Below are 18,422 nucleotides of genomic sequence, written 5' to 3'. Positions count from 1 at the left end.
CCGGCATTGGCGCTGGGTCGTTCTCAAAAGCCAAAAACCTCTTTACATCTTTGGTGCATAAGAAAACAGGAAATAGAGTATGAAGTACGAGCATTTGTCATGGTTTTTTGCAGTGTACAGTTTATGCCCTGATAAATTTGAAGTGGAGCAAATTAAGTCAAGTCAGGATTCAGAATGGCTAAACTCTTTCCACAAACCTGAGTTGGGCCAATTGTCCCAGAGGGCTGGAAAAACAGCTACCGTTCCTCCCCAAACTTTCTGCCAGTAGACCTTTATAAATGACTAAATTCTTTGTTTTCAAATATAAGGTAATTCATTAATTCTAAATGTAGTATGGTTTGGGAAAGGGCCACTGGTAGATTCTTTCCTAGTGCCTTAATACCGGCACTTCTGCTCTGTTTTATAACCTTCATGATCGGGAAGGTGCTGATTCAAGAACAATCTGTTTCTCTACTGTGTTTGTTTTGACCAACTAAATGATGGAATTTGTTGATGTTTTGTCAGTAGAATTTGTAAATGGCGTGATGCCTATTGAAAAGAGCATTGCCAGTTACTGTTAAGGTAACTCGAGTGTGTTCAAGGTAGGCCTCATTGATCTCCACAGTTGCAGATTTTTGTTTCTTGGACTTGATTAAGAATACATTTCAATTTTAAATTATTTTTTATTCAAGTTGATTTGACAATAATTTGTGCTTCAATCGATAGCTATGCAAACTCTTGCTCCTGTCTGCTTAGCCAGACAGAATGACAAATGAAGGTATTAAAGCATATTTTTATTTTTTTTTTATATTTGAGTTTTGAATTACAGTTTTCTCTCGCTACTTTGTGCTTCATCTTTCACACCCTCAGATCTTTGCATTTTTCTTTTCATTAAAAAAAAAAAGGAGAGCGGTGAGGATGAAAGAAAGCATCCACCTTAGTTCGACGTCTGAGGTCCGTTAGTCCAAGGGCAACCCCAGTCCCACCTTATTCCCCGACTACAGCCAGGGGATGGAAATGGGAAGAGATAACAGTACAGTTACGGTTTAAGGTTTAATAATTGAAGATATAAGTAAATATGTTTACTGCAGCAATCTTTGTCTTAAATATGTAAAATTTAAATACTTTTCATATTTAAAAAAAAGTCTGGTACCCACATGCGGATGAAAATTGGGGGTGGGTGTCAAATTGCTATTACCCTTGGAAAAGGACCTCGCGGAGGTACACATGGAAGAGAACATTAATTTTAAGAATGGTGTTTAGGTGAATAAATAGCTAGTGGTTGAAAAGAAAATATTTACAAAGGTGATCTTTTTAATGTGGATTTTCAACACTTTCTAGATATTGGTTTTGCTTCCATACTTTAACAGATTCTGCATCCTTCACCTCTTCTTATACGGCACAGATCTAAAAAATAAAATAAAAAACTAGCCCTTTTCCACAAATCTTTATGAAAGGTCACTGAAAAAAACATTTAACTTTGGTGTGAATGTGGATACCAAAACTTATTATTATTTTATTTAGCAGAAACTTTTGAATCTACCACAACCCACTAATGCTGAGTCTTGGAGAACTGGGTTGGATGGCTCTGTGCTGCGTGTGTGCATTTAATCCGTTTTGAAAAATACACTGTATTTAAGAGCACAAATGTCTAGGGTCCAAGGAATTAAGTCTAAGCAAATGAGTGTGTTTATTCGTACCGTATGTGTACATTTTAGACTCTAATCGTGCACAGATGAGTGTTTACTGTTGTAAAACGAAATAAATAGGAAGTGATGTCCTCCATGTGTTGCCAATGAGAACGTTTCGTAGGGTACTTGAGACACAATCTGTTTGCAGACTATTGTGAGGTTGCGTCAGAGAAAGGAAGCTGTGATTGCATTCACATGGTATTGCCTTGCTGTCAACATACCTCGGCGATTGCACCTGCATGTTACTGCCTATAGATATTCTTTTTTACACACTCAATTCATGCCATAAATAATGCACCTCGGTTAATATTATATTATAATATAGCCGAGTAACCAAACAGTGACTGCTAAACCATTGTATAAGCTGTGTAGAACTGTGGCGAGATTGTGTTGTAGGTGATTTTTATACACCATGTTTTTATGGACATAAATAGCCTTTCTCGGAATTTTTTCATTCAATTTTGTCGTATTTTCCGGACTATGAGCCGCACCGGTGTATATAAGCCGCACCAGCAAAATATGAGCAAAAAAATTATTTTTGTCAATAGCCGCACTGGACTATAAAACGCAGGTAATAAAATGAGATATTTCTGTAAAAAGATGGTACATGGAAGTTTATAATTTTGTTTTTGTTATTTTATTTTGTTTGTAATTGTTTGCCAACAGCAACATCCTCTCTTTAACAGACTGAACATGCCTGCATGTTTAGTCCCAAGATATTTTATAGAAAGGGGATGGATGGATAATTTCAACACTAACAGAAAACTGTTCGTTAAATAGCAGGTCCAAATCAAAATAGCATCAATAGCATCTTTTCTTATCTCCCTTTGTGTGATCGATTAGTTTAGTTAACATAAAAACACATTGCACATAAATCATATCTAAAATCATAAATACATTAAAAAAAAGACCTCAGACTGTGGCAAAGGTTCATTTTTCAGCTGGACAAAAACCCAAAGGTCAGCCAAAATCTCCCAAGGATGTGCTTCAGACCCACTATATGAATATCCTGGGGTTGCTCTGAGTAGATTTTTTGTGGTAGATTAGTTTGGAAAGAGGCTGTAACACAACAAAATGTGAAAAAAGTAAAGTACACACATTTGCTTGCTGGTGACTAGTAAAAAAAAAACAAAAAAACAACAACAACAGATAAGCCACACTGGTCTATAAGCCGCAGGGGTCAAATCATGATGAAAAAGTGCAAGGTGACTCTCTTTATGAGGTTCTCTCTTTACTCTCAACATAAAATACTAACGTTTATTGAGTAGTAGGCTTAGTAAAGTAGGGAGTGTGTAATATATTTTGAACTGGTCTAAAGTGGCAACATCGTTTTTGCGCAAGTGGGAAAGTCAATTGAGGAGAATACGTGATGAGGATTTTTCAGAGTATCATCACAATTTCTACAAGTCCTGATAATACAAGACTCTCCCACTTTTTTATGTTTATCAGGAAGGTGGTCATAAAAGGTTAGATTTCCCTGGCCCATACATGAATTTCCAATCATATTACAGCAGCGCTTGTGCTTTGAACTCAAGTGGGATTGATAATATACTGTAGCTGCACACTGCCCCAACTCATAAATGAATGAATGAATAAAATTAGAAACACATACCGGAGATAAAAAAGTGGGTTTGAGACTTTAATGAAAATAATAAGAAAAGAATAATCCATGTCAGAGGTGAAAATTTAAGCGTTTTAAGTTTTTTAAAACTGGTATACTGTCAAAACAGAATGCCAACAAACACATTCAAATTCAGAGACTTATTTTTATGTTGTTTTTTTTTTAAGAGTCCAGGCAGTCAGTCCCATTTATTTGTTTAAAAACTTCGTGTTTGGCAATGAGAGTCTAAAGGTTCTTAAGTAATCAATTTATTTTGGTAAAATACTAAGGCAATAGACTACATTAGGGAACAAAGTACTAAGGAAAGGTAATACTTCTGGTAATTAGGTACTAAAACAATTAGGCTACTTAGGTAGTTAAGTATTAAAGTAACTGATCACTGCAGGTCATTAAGTACTGTACTGAAGTAATATATGATTTCAGAACTTTATTACTTAGAGTGCCAGCCATTTTTCAATCCTATCTTGAAACCAAACATTTGGAAAATTTTGGGGGGAAAAAGGTTCTGAGCAAGTATGAAGACCATCCACAAGATTTGCAGTTGTTGATTTGTAATTTTTTTGGCATCAAATAAAACTGGATGCAAAGCTTAACAGAAAATAATCTCCATCAAATATTAAGTAGGCTAGATAAAATTGTACCCCCTGCATGTAAACTAGGACTTCTTGCAGAGTTTTTTTTGGATCATTTTAGTTGTAAAAGAAATGCAAGAAGTGGACTGAAGCAAATTAGAGAAATGCAATTGTGCAAAGTCAGTCGATAGTGCTTTTCTATTTTTCTTGTTTTATGGAGTTCTGTTTTCAAGATGTAGAACTTCTGCAAACACTGCTCTCAGTACTGATAGAAATCACTCAAACAGTAGAGAGGACACATGTTTAATAAACATGCAACTGGAATATTTTTATTGCTATTTGTTTTTATTTTTGTCATACAATGATAGCGCGAGTGGCAACAACAAACGTTTGTTGGCCATACTTTGACACATACATGTGAATTATGAGACATTTCCAATAAAGCATTCTCGCTCACCCTGAAAAAAAGGCAACAATTATGGTCCCTACCAAGTATCTAGACCTAAAAGGATGGAGAAAATGGAGACCAGGTTGAAACATTCCTCAGAACTGTCACAATCATCTTCTTATCTAGTTGACTGCCCTAAATGTTTTCATTTGTGTAAACCTTAAAATGGCCCTTTGTGACTGTTGGGTATTTGATACTTAAGACTTTGGTGAAGATGAAATTGTGCTAACTTATTTTCATGACAGAAATATAAATGATTTTTGTGTAATGTTTCTGATATTTTTGTAATAAGGTTAACTCACTTTTTTTTTTTCTTTTCCATCACCTGCATTCCACTATAGTTCCGGCGATTTCTCTGCGATTCACCGTTAGAGGTATGTATTTCCTTTGAGTTTTTCACATTTTTTAAAAATTTGTCTTTTCAATGTTTCAGAATCATCGTTTATTCCCCCAGATTATTTTCTTTGACACCACATCACTTATAATTATAAATAAATATAATTAAAATGTAATTTCCTTTCCACTTTACATTTTGTGCTATAATCTCCAGTTTCAAGCCCTCCAGCTAGGGTGAGTGAGTCGTGTTTGAGGGATTCAGGAAAAGGGTTAGTTTTTCATTACCCAGTACGAGTGGAAGAATGAGCAAAAGTGAAGTTGAAATGTGGTGTCCAGATTGCATCGGGATTGAAAAATGCCAGAAACAAAGCTAACACTGCTCTTGATAAAATGGGACACACCTGCTATGTGGCCTGGTATTCTAAAGTTGGCTATTTGGTTCCCTGTGCAAACATAATGCAGGTTCTAGGTACTGTTAATTTAACAATAAAGGCAAAAATCTGTGTCTTCTATGCCATTGTTCACTTCTATGTAATCGCTAATAAATGGAGAAAGATGTGCTGAACAAGCTAATTATATTTTAGCGTCAAGGTGAAGTAGATTAACTACTCATTTTTCAAGTACCTGCTCACTTTGTGGTTGATCTTATGCCCATCTAATTCAGGAAGAATGGCCGAATATCTGCAAAATAGGGATGCAGTTATTCAGTAATTTCGATATTTGGATATTCTTGGGAAAGTTGAAACCGAATATTGAGTATTTAGAATAGGTGCCTCTTAAACAAATATAAAATCTGTTCTCTAAAAGCAGTTGTCTTAAAATTACCCAATCATGGATCAAAAAAGGACCCACCCAAAATTTGGGTCAATGTAACTAAACTCTCTAGGGTGTTTTGCTCAAAACAATGGCGTTATTTTGTATAAAACAACTGAAAATGTTAGGTCAAAAGACCCGACTCCACAGATGTTATCTACCCTACCCTAATCTGTTGTACTCGATAAATTCCCAGTTTCTGCCCAGAAATTTAGTCGCATGGGCGTGAAGTGAATATCATCTTCTAGTTGATACAGTATTCCATCAGCCACAAAGCAAGCACCGGGTAAATAATTCTTCCACACTCTCCATTGTTTATGTTATTGTGTGCAGAGCACGCTTGCTATGGTCGCTGTTAACATGACGTCAATGGCAAGGTGAGGAAAGTCACGGTGGAGACAGACGCAATGTCCTTTGGTGTAGAGCAAAGTCGAGAAGGTTAGCTACCATAGGTGGCAACATGGCTTAATTGACCCAAGTATTGGGTTGGTCCTTTTTTAACCCAATGTTTTATACAGTGTAGAATATCTTGAGTAATGGGCCACTTGGCATTTCCAATTCTTATTGTCTTACAAATGTAGAAAGAGGACAGAATTATCTTTAGTGAGTGGCCCGGGACGTTTTTAAGCTGAACCCAAATCCGACAGCCTTTAAACCCTTTATTAATTGTATGATGGTTGGTACGGTTAATCTTCGGTAGACTTGGCCATGAGTAACATGTATTTGCAGCCAGGCGTCACTGAGCCCTTAGCAGGCATTGTGAACTTCAGCCTCTATAAACACCAGTGGACATATTAGCTCAGGTCAATTATACCAGTACTCAGACCCGGGAAGGGTACACGGAACAGCAACTTTAATTAGATTGAGGTGCACACAAATCCCTGTAGTTTTGGCGTGTGGCTTCCCTTGGGTCTTCCTTAATGGGCATCATTAGACTTTTTAAGATACAAGCTTTTATCACCTTGTCAAAGCTGGCCACGCACATTTAAAAGCCTCTCCCATGCACACTCCCTCATGTGCTGCTTTCACTCACTCTCCTCAGATGGACTTAACATGCCTTCTCTGTTCATATGAGCCTTTGTTGCCCAGTCTGTTTTTATTCCAGTTTCTGATCTCCCACCCGGTCCTCCCTGCTCATGTCAAAGTTATTGTACGTGGCTTTTCTGTTTTACCTCCGCTTGTTAGTCTCCATCTGTTTCCAATCTGTGGCCCATTAAAATACATACACTCGCCACATGGTGTGTGTGGTTCACATTTTGCTGCATTTCTTCTCTAATGTATGCAAGTCACTTAACTGTAGATATTTAAGGCCTGTTTTTGCTTGTTTGTTTTCGCCAACACTGCAGCCCTTTCGTATTTCAACAGTTACATGTGTTAAGACATACTTACAGTACATACTCTGACATCAATTAATTTGTGCTGTCTGACACTCATTTGTATATTAGTACCTGTTAATGTGATGAACAGCAGCCATGCATGCATCATTTCAAATGTCGCTTGTGTAGCAAGAAGGGGCGTATGCAGTACAATTTACAGACCAGATGTTCATAACGTGACTGAAGGCAACACACGCCAACTTAACCAGTCAATGAAAATGTCACTTTTTTAGCCAACGGTATTCTAATATTGGCACTACATCTTGTCCTTGTAATTGAAAATGTACAATTTATTCTTTGACTTTCCAAGAATTGTGTCATTGCACATCTCCTTGTACGAACTAGGAGATTTAAAAATCGTTTTTTAATCGATTAGTTTATTCATTACGGTTAGAAATAAAATATTTATATATTATCTTATGTTGAACGAGAGTTGGAATTGATACTATTGTCTTTGCTTATTATCTTCTATACCTTTGAAGTTTTAGACTCTAACAAAATTGCTCATGCTAACCGGTTAGCAATCACGGTTACCATTAACTCACTAGCAATTACTGTTTAAGGTCAAGAAACTCTAACTACAATTTACTTCACATAAACAATGTTATGAATATTACACGTGTATTAGTGTAAATAAAGTCATTTACAGATGATGCTTCAGCAATATTCTAACTACTATGAGGTCAATAACTTTCTGTTTTCTTTTTTTTCATCTTCTTGATGTGCCGACAGAGCATACTCCATGCTTGACTGTAAACTAATGGTTAAAATTTGAACACATAAAACCGAGCCACTACATACTGTTTTCAGTGAAAGGTTATATTCTCGGATAATACAGGCTTTGTGCTTTTTGGGAAGTTCTTAAATTTATTTTGGGAAGCTCCATGTGATAATATTGCTTTTAATGAAAGCCCGCTAACTACTAAATCAGTAAGTGCATTTTAGCACACAAATGGCACCTTTTCAGCCAAGTCGGTGGTGCACGGTCAAGCAATCGAGCCTTATGTCAAGATGGTCTTTGCATACATGTTTTCTTTTTTCTACTGCTGTAGTGTGGCTTTTCCCTTTAACAATAATTGAACATTGCTCTACTTTTGTTACTTGTTATTAACTGTAAATGCTCCCAAACTTGTGATTTATGCTTTTTTCTGCATAGTCTTTCTCACTCGCCAACATTGCAACACTGCGTACATTTGCAAAAAGGTCAGTGTAGAAAATCGCAGAGCAAATATGGTTTTGGCGAGTATTTTTTGTGACCTACTTTATTTTTTATTTTTTTTACCTTATTCCCCCAGGCCTTATATACACTTTTTGGTTGTATTTCATTTTAATTGAAATGTTTAGTTTGTAGTTCTTACATATTCACTTAGCAGCCAAGACAACTGGCAGCATCCCTCCCGTTAGTATCAGAGCGCTCCCAATTTCTTTTCTACTATGGTGATCATGACACACTGAGTTCATGTGACTGACAGTTCCACAATAGGAATTGTCCTTATATAGGGAAGCTTAACTCAAATATGTTTGATTCAGGTTAAAAGACAACCACTTCCTCACTGTCAAAGTGTACTGCTCACTTGCTCCAGTCTTTTTGGCCATATGTGAGTGATTTGGGGAGCACATGCGAAGCTCTGGGGTGGTTTGAAGTGTTCCAGAAAAGTTTAGATTACGGTGGCAAGGACACGACCATTAAGTTGTCGTGTGAAGTGACATGCAGGTTAGTAAGAGAGCATCAACCTTGAACATCACATGAACCCATAAACAAATAAACAAACCTCAGACAACCATTACATCTGCTGTTCTTACATTCATATGTAATTGTAGTAAAACATGCACATTCAAAGTGGGATGATGAAAATGTCTGCCCTTTTTTTTTTTTTTTTTTTTTTTTAATTTAAACATGTTAATTATGGCACAGAGACACGCACACATACGAGGCCAAACTTTCTTGGGACCTCTTTCAAAGACCCCAGTGTTTTTAAGGGAAGCTGTGCCAAAAAATAACAGTCTGCCTGCTTACGCAGATGGAAGTTTCATCCAGATTTACACAAACAGATATATGCATGCCCATACACAAACATACACACAGCCTCACTTGAGGTTTTTTTTCCCTTATTCATTGGCTGCTTGCCAACTTATAAACACTAATGTGGAGCGAACCTACATCAACATTTTAATATTGTTAACCTCTGATGTAGATAAAATTGAATGTGATTTAGTTGACAACAATTTTGACTTCCAATAGTGAGGAAACAAACTTGAAGCCAATTAGTCTTCTGAAAAATCAGTTTTGAAGGCATGTATTTTGTATGGTTAGTAATCAGTTTTTATGAATAAGAGTAAATATGCACAACATTCTGAACACACAATTGCACCGCTTTCACATTGTGCAATCAAAACCATGGCGGGATATATGTTGTTCCATATTTGGTACATCATACACTGCTGTCATACTAATCGGTTAAACGCAAGCAAGCATGTACCTCCCAGAGCACATTATTTAATACCAAATGTTGTGAGCAGACATAGACATACTGGAGAAAGTGTGGTGGCAATCCACAGCTGGCTGGTAAAATGCCTTTTTTGTTTTAATTGAAAAGTTTTCTCCCGGAATGTTTCTGAAGCCAGGACCAAATCTACCCCAATTCTCTTTTGCTATTGCACACAGTCCACATTTGGGACCCATTAGCAGCCTGAAAGTGAGGCTACTGTACACCCCCACACATAATATGTGAGGCCTGGCTGAAAAGAATGTCTTATTATACATCTATCACAATGGCTTCTTATCCATCTTCTGTATTTCATTCCAGGCAGAGATCTCGGATGATGGGCCGGAAATGGGTTATGGCTCCTTTCACCAACAGTACTGGCTAGATGGCCAGATAGTGGCAGTGGGAGTGATTGATATCCTGCCTACCTGTGTGTCATCTGTCTACCTGTACTACCACCCAGACTTTGCCTTCTTGTCTCTGGGGTCCTACTCTGCTCTCAGGTTTGTTGTCAGAACTTAGGCTGGTTGACCACTGCACTTTGGCTTCCCTTTTTGAAGAGCAGTCAGCTGATTGAATTTTCAGTTTAGGACATGGACTTTAAAGAACACATTGTCTCTAGAAAACGTCACAAGTAAATGGACATTCTGCTGACCCTGTGGAACTGCACTTTTTATTTGAAATTTGTTTGAAAACCAAGTGAAATTTGAGCATTTTTGTTATTTTGAAAATTTATTGAACTTCATTTACTGTAGGAAACTAAACAGAGGCTTCTACTTAGTAAGTTTTCATTTTGCTTTTTCAGACATACTGAGGATCCTGGTAACTCCTTGAACTTTTACAACAAAGAATGGATGTTTCAATTTCTTAAAAAAATACTCCTAAGAATCACTGTCATAGCTGCTTTAAAGTTTGGGTGTTTCAATTCCTTAAAATATACTATTTATCTTATCTGCTTTAAAAAAACACAATAGGTTATATCTAGTTTCTATCTGTAATTTATCTTAATTGATTAGCAGATGCAGTTTTCAAACTGTGGTTTAGATGGTGACAGATGTTTCTGTCGAAACGATATTAGAGCGCACATACAGGATGCGTGCATATGCTGCACACGCTGCTGGCACATTTATGGCAATTCCAGTAAAGTGTACCTCAATTAAATGGGGAAAACGTTTTCAAATTGATGATGGTGACCAGTATGCCTTTATAGGTGATTTTGTGTGTGCAATCCACAAAAATGTGAGACCTGTCTAGACAGGTGGGCGCTGCTCATATTGAGGGGATACTTTGGTGATTCAAAGTGCACTGCTTCCCACCACTCATGTTTTTATCCCAAGTTTCATTCAAGAGTTAGACAAAGTGATTGGGTCTTGGAAGACATAGCCAGAATAGCCCGTGTAGCCCAGTAATGCATATGTGTGCGCATTCGAGTGTCTGACGTCACAGAAGATTCAAAGAAGGCGTACGTGTGAAAGTTACGGACCACCACTGATATATTGTACATGTATACTGTACATCACATACCAATGTTGTACAAGATTGCTGAGATCATGTTGTCAGAATGAGACAACTGATCGCTTCCAAGCTATTTTGCATTTCCAATGAGTACAAGTGAACGGGTCATTTAACTGTTCAGTTGCATATAAGTGTAATTCACATGTGCAAACTAAGGAGGGTGGTGTTGAGTATGTTCTTCCATGAGACTTAGTAGGTACTTGAAGCAGTGTAGAATAAAGGACAATCCAGTAATTCATTTTTTAATTTTTAAACATTATTCTGCTTCTTTAATTGCCACAATTGTTTTCATTCCAAATTCATCAGACTGCAAGAGTGTATACCTGCCACACATTTTAAATTTAATTTAGGTGTAGCATTTAGATACTGGCTAGTCACTGGACTATTCTAATAGTTTTTGTTTTTGTTTGTTTGTTTGTTTGTTTTTTGCACCAATGAAATGCTAATGGTTCAATTCCCTGTTATTATTGGACAGTTTTGAATCAAAGTAAACTATATTTTTTCAAGCTTTAAGTCCTATTATCTTAATTTGCTTATTCTAGCTGAAGATGAACTTGTCTTGTATGTACTGCTGTGGCAAACATGCTTCACCATGGTGACATTGCTTTCCCATAAATTGATTTGTTTGTCAAATTATGCTGTTCCGTTTCATTGGTCTGAAATTTTCTTTACTATGAGTAATATAAGTGATTTACACACTATATACCAGTATATTGCTGAAAAAAAACAACTAAATACTCCACTAAAGGGCATCCGTTTAGCCACCTGTTACCTGTTTTTAGAATCTTTGAGTTTTACTAAACAAACCCAGAATTCAAAGCAACGAAGCAAATCTGGGTCTAGGTTGAGCAAAGATCATCATTTTTTTTTTGTGCTGTCATTTATTTTTCCCCATTGTGACATTCCAAAAACACCACTCAAGGTGCTTTTCAATTGCTTTTCATGGCACCCTTTCTAAAATGCTGTAGATTCATACACAGTCTGGTCATTACTTCGGTTTACAAACCATCCTACCCATCTAATTAACACACTTGGTTGTTTTTGAAAAATGCTTCCTTTGGTCATACCAGGCTGCACCCCCTGCGTGTGTGTTTGTTCGTGTGTGCGCACTCATCAGGGCTTGATAATTGGCTTGTGCTGGAGTGTCAGATGGCTGAAGAGGGGATAATAGTAAACTCAAGCTGCTGCCATTGGGGTGCGATTGGGGGTGTGAAGGGTTCAAGAGAAAGACGGGGGGGTCTTCAGGGGTTTTTGTGAATGGACCCCTCGCTTTTCTCGACAAACCCCGCTCCCCCTCACTCAATTCAGGCCTTTTGTGATGAGGGGATGGGAACCCAGGAACCTGGCAGCAAGTGGGTGACCTTCTAGCACCTCGCTGTAGCTGCCTCTCCTCAGCCTTCTTTTCGCTTTCTCCAACATGCTCTTTTATATTCTCCTCTTGCTCTCTCTCCCCTTCTTTCTCCCCCATTTTCCAGTTTCCCTGGCCTGCTTTGTCACATGTCTTATTTTTCAGAGCATCTATTTTACCTTTAGGCCTCTTTCTCTCACTCAAAAGTATTAAAAGAGTTCTCCCTCTTTATTTGGGTGAATGAAAGGTGGTAGAAGGAAAGGTGAAACAAAAGAAGGTGGAATTTAGTTATGGAATGGCGAAGGAAATGGCAGATGGAAGGAGAAATGGAGAGTTAGTAAAAGGATGCAATTAGGAAGAAACCGCTGGGGGAAATAAAGAAGGCAAGACATTTACTGTATTTGAAGAAGCTGAATAAATCTTCAGTGTTCTAAATCTTTTTTTACCACCTGCTTTTGTGCTTAACGCCTCAGTGCTTATATAGAGAGAAGGTCATTGTTTTTGTCTAATGAAATGAGACAAGAAAAGCTGCCTCTAAGTTTGGGTGTTTACTTCCTCAGCTTGGGTTCTGGTTTTAACTGTTTTGCAAGGACATTAGTAAGACACATTTATTACCTCATATCTGCATTATTTGCTGCTTGAAAGGTTGCACCGAGAAATTGATGTTTGTGTAATTTGTTGGCGTAATTTTCTCAGTGATCTTTATTCTTTTTTGCATGCACAGGTCTTTTTATCTGGATCACATCTAAATCACATCTTCAAAAATCACATCTTCAAAAAACTATGACATTCAAATTCAACAAATTTGTTTTTGACATTTATTCATGTGTGACATATTTTAGCCTTGAATGTATTCATTGGCAGGGTCATATAAATTCTGTTTGGCTTTGAAAATCTTACATGTGGATCACATTAGCCGGTCTTCCAGCATTTTTTTTGCTAAGCAGTCTAATCGGTATTTCAGTCACCAATTACTTGGCCAATTAAAGCACAGTAATCCTGTATATTTGAAAACTGTAAGGTAAAATAATATGCCATTATAGATTAGTCGAACAAACTATAGTTTACATTATACTCAGAAACTAAAATGTCCAATGGTCTAAAAATGTTATCCTGTTTTGTTTTGGTTTTCCCCATTTTAGGGAGATTGCTTTCACAAGGCAGCTACAGAAGCAGTCCCCAAAGCTGTCGCACTACTACCTGGGCTTTTACATTCACTCCTGTCCTAAGATGCGATATAAGGTATTGCTGTTTTTACCTCTCATAAACACATTGTTCTTTGGAGTATATTTTTTACACAAATTTTAAACAAATATTTTGAAATGACACATTATACATTTTTTTCCATAAATGTTTTAAAGTATGAAATGAAATATGCATGTGCGTGGTGGTACCACTGTTATGTTAATTTTGAAGGAGGTCTCCACATGACCTCTTTTCATCTGTGAAGCCCTTTGAGACTTCGGTGATTTAGGGCTATACAAATAAAATTTGATTGATTGATTGATTGAAGCTAGTTTATAAAAATACTGATATCTCATCACAAAATGGTGCAATATATCTAATTAAATAACTCAGTTTAGTTACTGCACATACTTGTTTGTATTCTGTGTATAGAATAATAATGAAAATATCGACATAAAATTTGTCAAGCATTTTGCCGTTTTAGGGAGATTGCTTAATGGTCTTTGCCATGCATAAAACTGACAAAGCTGCACAGGTAAAATTATCTTGGATCATTCAAGAACTGGCCATTAAGTGAAAGTTTAGTCAGGTAAAACTAATCAAATTGAAATAGAAACAATGGATCCAGCAGTTTACTAACATTACTTCATATTATAATTAAGTTACTTTACAGCACAAAGTAAACACCGCAAATAAGGAACTGATGCCCCAGCAAACATTCTTCTAGCAATAAAATGAGCAGTCACACTCGTGCTATTTGCATTATCACTGCATACAAGTGAATTGCAGATAGATCATCCAAAGGTGAAGATAGACTGAACACAGATCCACTTTTCTTAGTCAAATCTATTAAAATCATTAAAACAAATCTCAGGAAAACGACAGACAATGCAAAACAATTGCAAAAGTGGAAAACTACTGTATTGACCGGAGCAATTGAAATTAAAGTCATTTGTGAAGTTAAATTGAAATATTGATCAATTTGATCAAATTCAGTCTTATCTTATTCCTAGTCATGTTTTGTCTGAAACTACCGTTTCCACAGTACCTGTGTTGGAATTAAACCGTATTTCTGTTTTTGTGTTTTTGCAACTTCAGCATCATGCTCAGAACCTCCACATTTCTTCCTTTTTATCCCCTTGGGGGGAAACACTGAACAAGGGTTAGAAGGTTGCCGAGTTCCCACCTTGGGCTCTTACATTGCCTCAGAAACCCTAACCCATCACACACGGCTTGCGCTGCGTGCACCACACAATGTCTCTCCCTCCATTTGCATATGAGCCTAAGCACTTCATTAATGCGCACACATACTGTGAAGTTGTTCAAGATGGAGTGCCCCTAAAATCCAGCATCATTGTATTGGAGGTTTACTCATTTCTGGATCTCATTCTTGTTGTTTACCTCTACCCATCAAAGGACCAGCAATTGAACCCTGTTGGACTCCACTCAAAGCTCTTCAATACCACTCGTTTTTTTTTTTGTTTTTTTTTTACCTCAACAACATTCACTTCTCCCTTGGTCACATTTTCCTGGGACCTCTAATGTGGTACACTCAGAACTGTAGGAAATTATAGTAAAATTATGTTGCGATCACAGACGGACTGCAACAAATTATTTTCAAGCTGTTTCTCAAAGCGTTCTGTCATTTTCAGTTTAATACTCTTTTATGGTCCATATTGATGTGCTTTTTAAAGTTCAACTTGCCATAAAGTGTGAGAGAAGTGTGACTCTTTAAAGACCGATCAACTAACACGTGAATTATTTTCTTTTTGTTTGCATGTCAACATTAATTTGACAAAGAAACAAAATAGATGTTCTATTTAGCCAAGAACTGACCAGCGCGGCATGTGTTGAAAACGAATCCGAGTAGTGCTCGCACCCAAGATCAGGGTTACACAAGATTTGGAGGCCAGCCCAGAAGAGGAGGTTGCCTGGCCTGTGTCAGAGCATCTCCTTTGTTGTCAAATCCGAGACTGCGTGTCCCACAGGGCCTTCCTGGTTTGGCTGGTGGTTTTGTGGACGGATGTGACATCCTGCCCCTGGCTCTTGTCGTTGTCCCTTTGGCACACCCTGGCCTTCTGATGTTGAGCTGTGGGGAGCAGAAGGTGAAGCTGTTGGACGCTAAATGAGCCCAAAGGTCTCAGGCCCTCTGACCCCCCCCTAAAAAATGCCATCTGAATGAACCACACTTCAGATGTATTGATTTGAAGTACTTTTTTTTATGTCAAATACGGTTCCTTCTCTCTCATGCCGCATTCAGATCGAAATTGAAATATTGTGATGCAGCAGCTAGCTTGCTTCCCACTTCAACAGGTTAACAAACTTATCAGACTCTGTGCTTGTCTTGCTCCAAACCATCTATTTTCTGGCTCTGTCCTGGTACGCCTCGTACATCTGTGGGTAGTCACAAACGCCAATGATTAACTACTCCTCTATTACTGCACGTTTACTTGCACAGTCAGTGTCTACTGCAACCACATATTGTTGGCAATGTGACGAAGTGAGGTGAGAGAACTTGCTAAGCTGACGTTGCTGCCAAAAGTTAAATTCAGCCTTTCTTGATCAAATTGGGCAAAAGACCACAATTTTCACTCCAAACAACTCAGCCACGCCGCAGTCATGCAACCACGCTTTCCTATGTATGGAATTACGCCTCTGGGAACACCTAGCACGTCTTCCAATCTGCATTAAACATAAGTTACCAAATTTGAACCCGCAATAAATGTTGTCCACAATCTCTAGTTTTTTTTGTTTTTTTTTAAGTTTAAATCTGCGTTCTGTCATTGGTTAAAATCAGTTTAATGTAAACTGCTCCAAAAATAAGACAGGCTGTTATCAATTTGTGGCACCCTCTGAAGATTTACCTGTAAGCCTATTTGAATAATAAAGATCTTCCCTTTTTTCAGATACAGTGACATCTGTAGTTCACGCTCTACCTGCCTATGGTCCAGAGTTGCGGGTTATAACTTGCAAAACATCTCAGGTAGCAGGCTGAATGCATTTTTTTCGCCCAAGGGGCCCCTTCTGCAGTATGTTATGTGTATGGGAATGTGACCTCACATTCTCAGTGTCACTTGTACATCTAGGCAGATTAAGAATGACAGTGACTGAGTATGAGATGTCTAGTTGTGGACTTTCCACAGATGCCCCCCTTAGCCTTTTTTTTTTTTGGTCGCAAGCACATTTTCATTTTGTTTTGGTCTTTCTCTTTGACTACAAAAGACCTACATACATTCTAAATGGTGTCATATACTTCTCAGGTCATACAGGTCTAGACACAGTCACTATTGTTTAAAAACAACAACAATAAACTGGTATCTTATTTGTGGTGATATAGGAAGCAAGCAAACCAATGACATCAAGTATGGCCTAATTCAGAACTAAGCATGTCAGCAGATTTCCTTGAGTCTTTTCTGGGATTTATTGAATAATTGTTTGCACTGTATTTCAGCAAAAGTGAGGATATTGTTTTTCCACTTGTTTTTTTTCAGCTGTTTGGATCACTTTTGTGCCATTCTGAATTAGTCTAAGGTGTTTCTATGTTGTGTTTAATGTTGTACTTTAGATCCCATATCCAGATTTGAGATTATATTTGAGATTATTTTAATTTAAACATACTACATTTGTTTTAATCTTTAGAAATCCCTCTCAGCTCCATTTTCAACTTGTCCTCTGGTAAAACGTATTCATTTCACTCTCTGCCCTGCCTCCGTGGCAAAATTTCCAACTGTTTGATTCAGCTCCATAGGGGACCACCAATGGTGTACCTACTCAACAGACATTTGTTTAAATATTTTTTTACCATTACCATTCTTTTTTCTCCTTTTTTTCTGCCCGATCAACACTTTTTTTCTTACCTTGTCGTAGTTGTGTATCTAACAAATCACTAACAGACTACAACCTGGTCTTGTGGCAACCAGCACTTGGCACCCCTGGGAGTAGTACTGACAGGGTGAGCGTCTGACAGAGCAAGGTTCAAAGGGTCAGGTCAGGGGAGATTCCGTTGCATTGTGGATTGAATGATGCAGTTGTGGGGTGTGAGTGGTTGCGTGGTGCAAGCAAGGGGGTGGTTCGAAGGTCACAGGGCTGAAAGTGAGAGTTTAGAGATGGTGTCATGCTGAGCAGATCCAGAGTCCTTTAGCTGCCAGCCTGAGGTGTTTGCCTTGCCATTACCTTTGCCAGTATTTATTTTTTAAAACTGCTCCAGCTGTTTCATTTCGTCTGAAAAAACTGGTCAATATTTGTTAAGGTATTTTTAAAATCACTCCTGAATTGCAATTAAAAAATTATTTTTGTGTTGCTGGGTGAGCTAGATCGGATGCATGAGGTGGACTTGTATAACTAAAATTGGTTGTAGCTCCACTTTTTTGCTGGAATGGGTGTATTTGATTCGATACAGTGGACCACAGTATTGTGGGCTTGTCTACAAGTATTAATGATGCCGATCTAAAAAGGTTTAGATCTTATTTGTGTTAACCTTGATTGCTCGAGTCCTGCTCAGCCCCTATATTGTATGGTGTTGCACAGGGTTCTGCTGTTCTGACTTTGTTTGCTACCCTTAGGTTCCATCCTTAAAAATAAATAAATAAAGGTTTTCTTCCACTGCAATGTGAATGACAGCTCTTATGTCCCACTAAGCAAAAAGATCCTCTCACCTGAAGGTCACTTTTTCCCTGTCTAGAGGACATCAAAGCTTGGGTGTCACAGAATTTCACCAAAAAGAAAAGTTATGGTGTTTGGTCCCAATGGCCCTTGTACATCCCACCTGTTGGCCTAAGCCCTTTGGCATTTGGACTAAAGCCAAGAGTCTTAAACTTTGGTTTCAACATAGACAGTGGCTTTAAATTGGACTGGTAAATTAGTACTATTGTTAAATCCAGGTTGCGGCACTGGTTTTAAAGTGCTTTCTAAATAAAGTTGTTGAGTGTGAGTCAGGCTTGCATGCGTGTAAAGACCAAACGTGATAAAGAGATAAAGGTGCCAAAGCTGTGAAGTGATACCCATAAAAGCTATAGCATTGGTTCTCAGGAGCCACTTGAAATGTGATCTTAT

General features: G+C 37.8%; 1 protein-coding gene across 4 annotated transcripts in view; it reads left to right on the top strand.

Annotated features, from left to right (window-relative positions):
- Window positions 1-18,422, top strand: part of ate1 (arginyltransferase 1) — a 44,521-nt gene that overhangs the window by 13,687 nt on the left and 12,412 nt on the right. For all 4 annotated transcript variants that reach the window (XM_088421311.1, XM_088421310.1, XM_088421308.1 and 1 more), the window contains 3 exons: window positions 4,653-4,685; window positions 9,644-9,825; window positions 13,328-13,427. In XM_088421311.1, the coding sequence (XP_088277437.1) occupies window positions 4,653-4,685; window positions 9,644-9,825; window positions 13,328-13,427 (315 nt within the window). The remainder of the gene's footprint in view (window positions 1-4,652; window positions 4,686-9,643; window positions 9,826-13,327; window positions 13,428-18,422) is intronic.

Source organism: Hippichthys cyanospilos, chromosome 8, assembly GCF_059441005.1.
Source record: "Hippichthys cyanospilos isolate Australia breed blue-spotted pipefish chromosome 8, RoL_Hcya_1.0, whole genome shotgun sequence".
Taxonomy (NCBI): domain Eukaryota; kingdom Metazoa; phylum Chordata; class Actinopteri; order Syngnathiformes; family Syngnathidae; genus Hippichthys; species Hippichthys cyanospilos.
The sequence above is the reverse complement of the archived record's forward strand: the minus strand, read 5'-3'. Positions and strand labels throughout refer to the sequence as shown.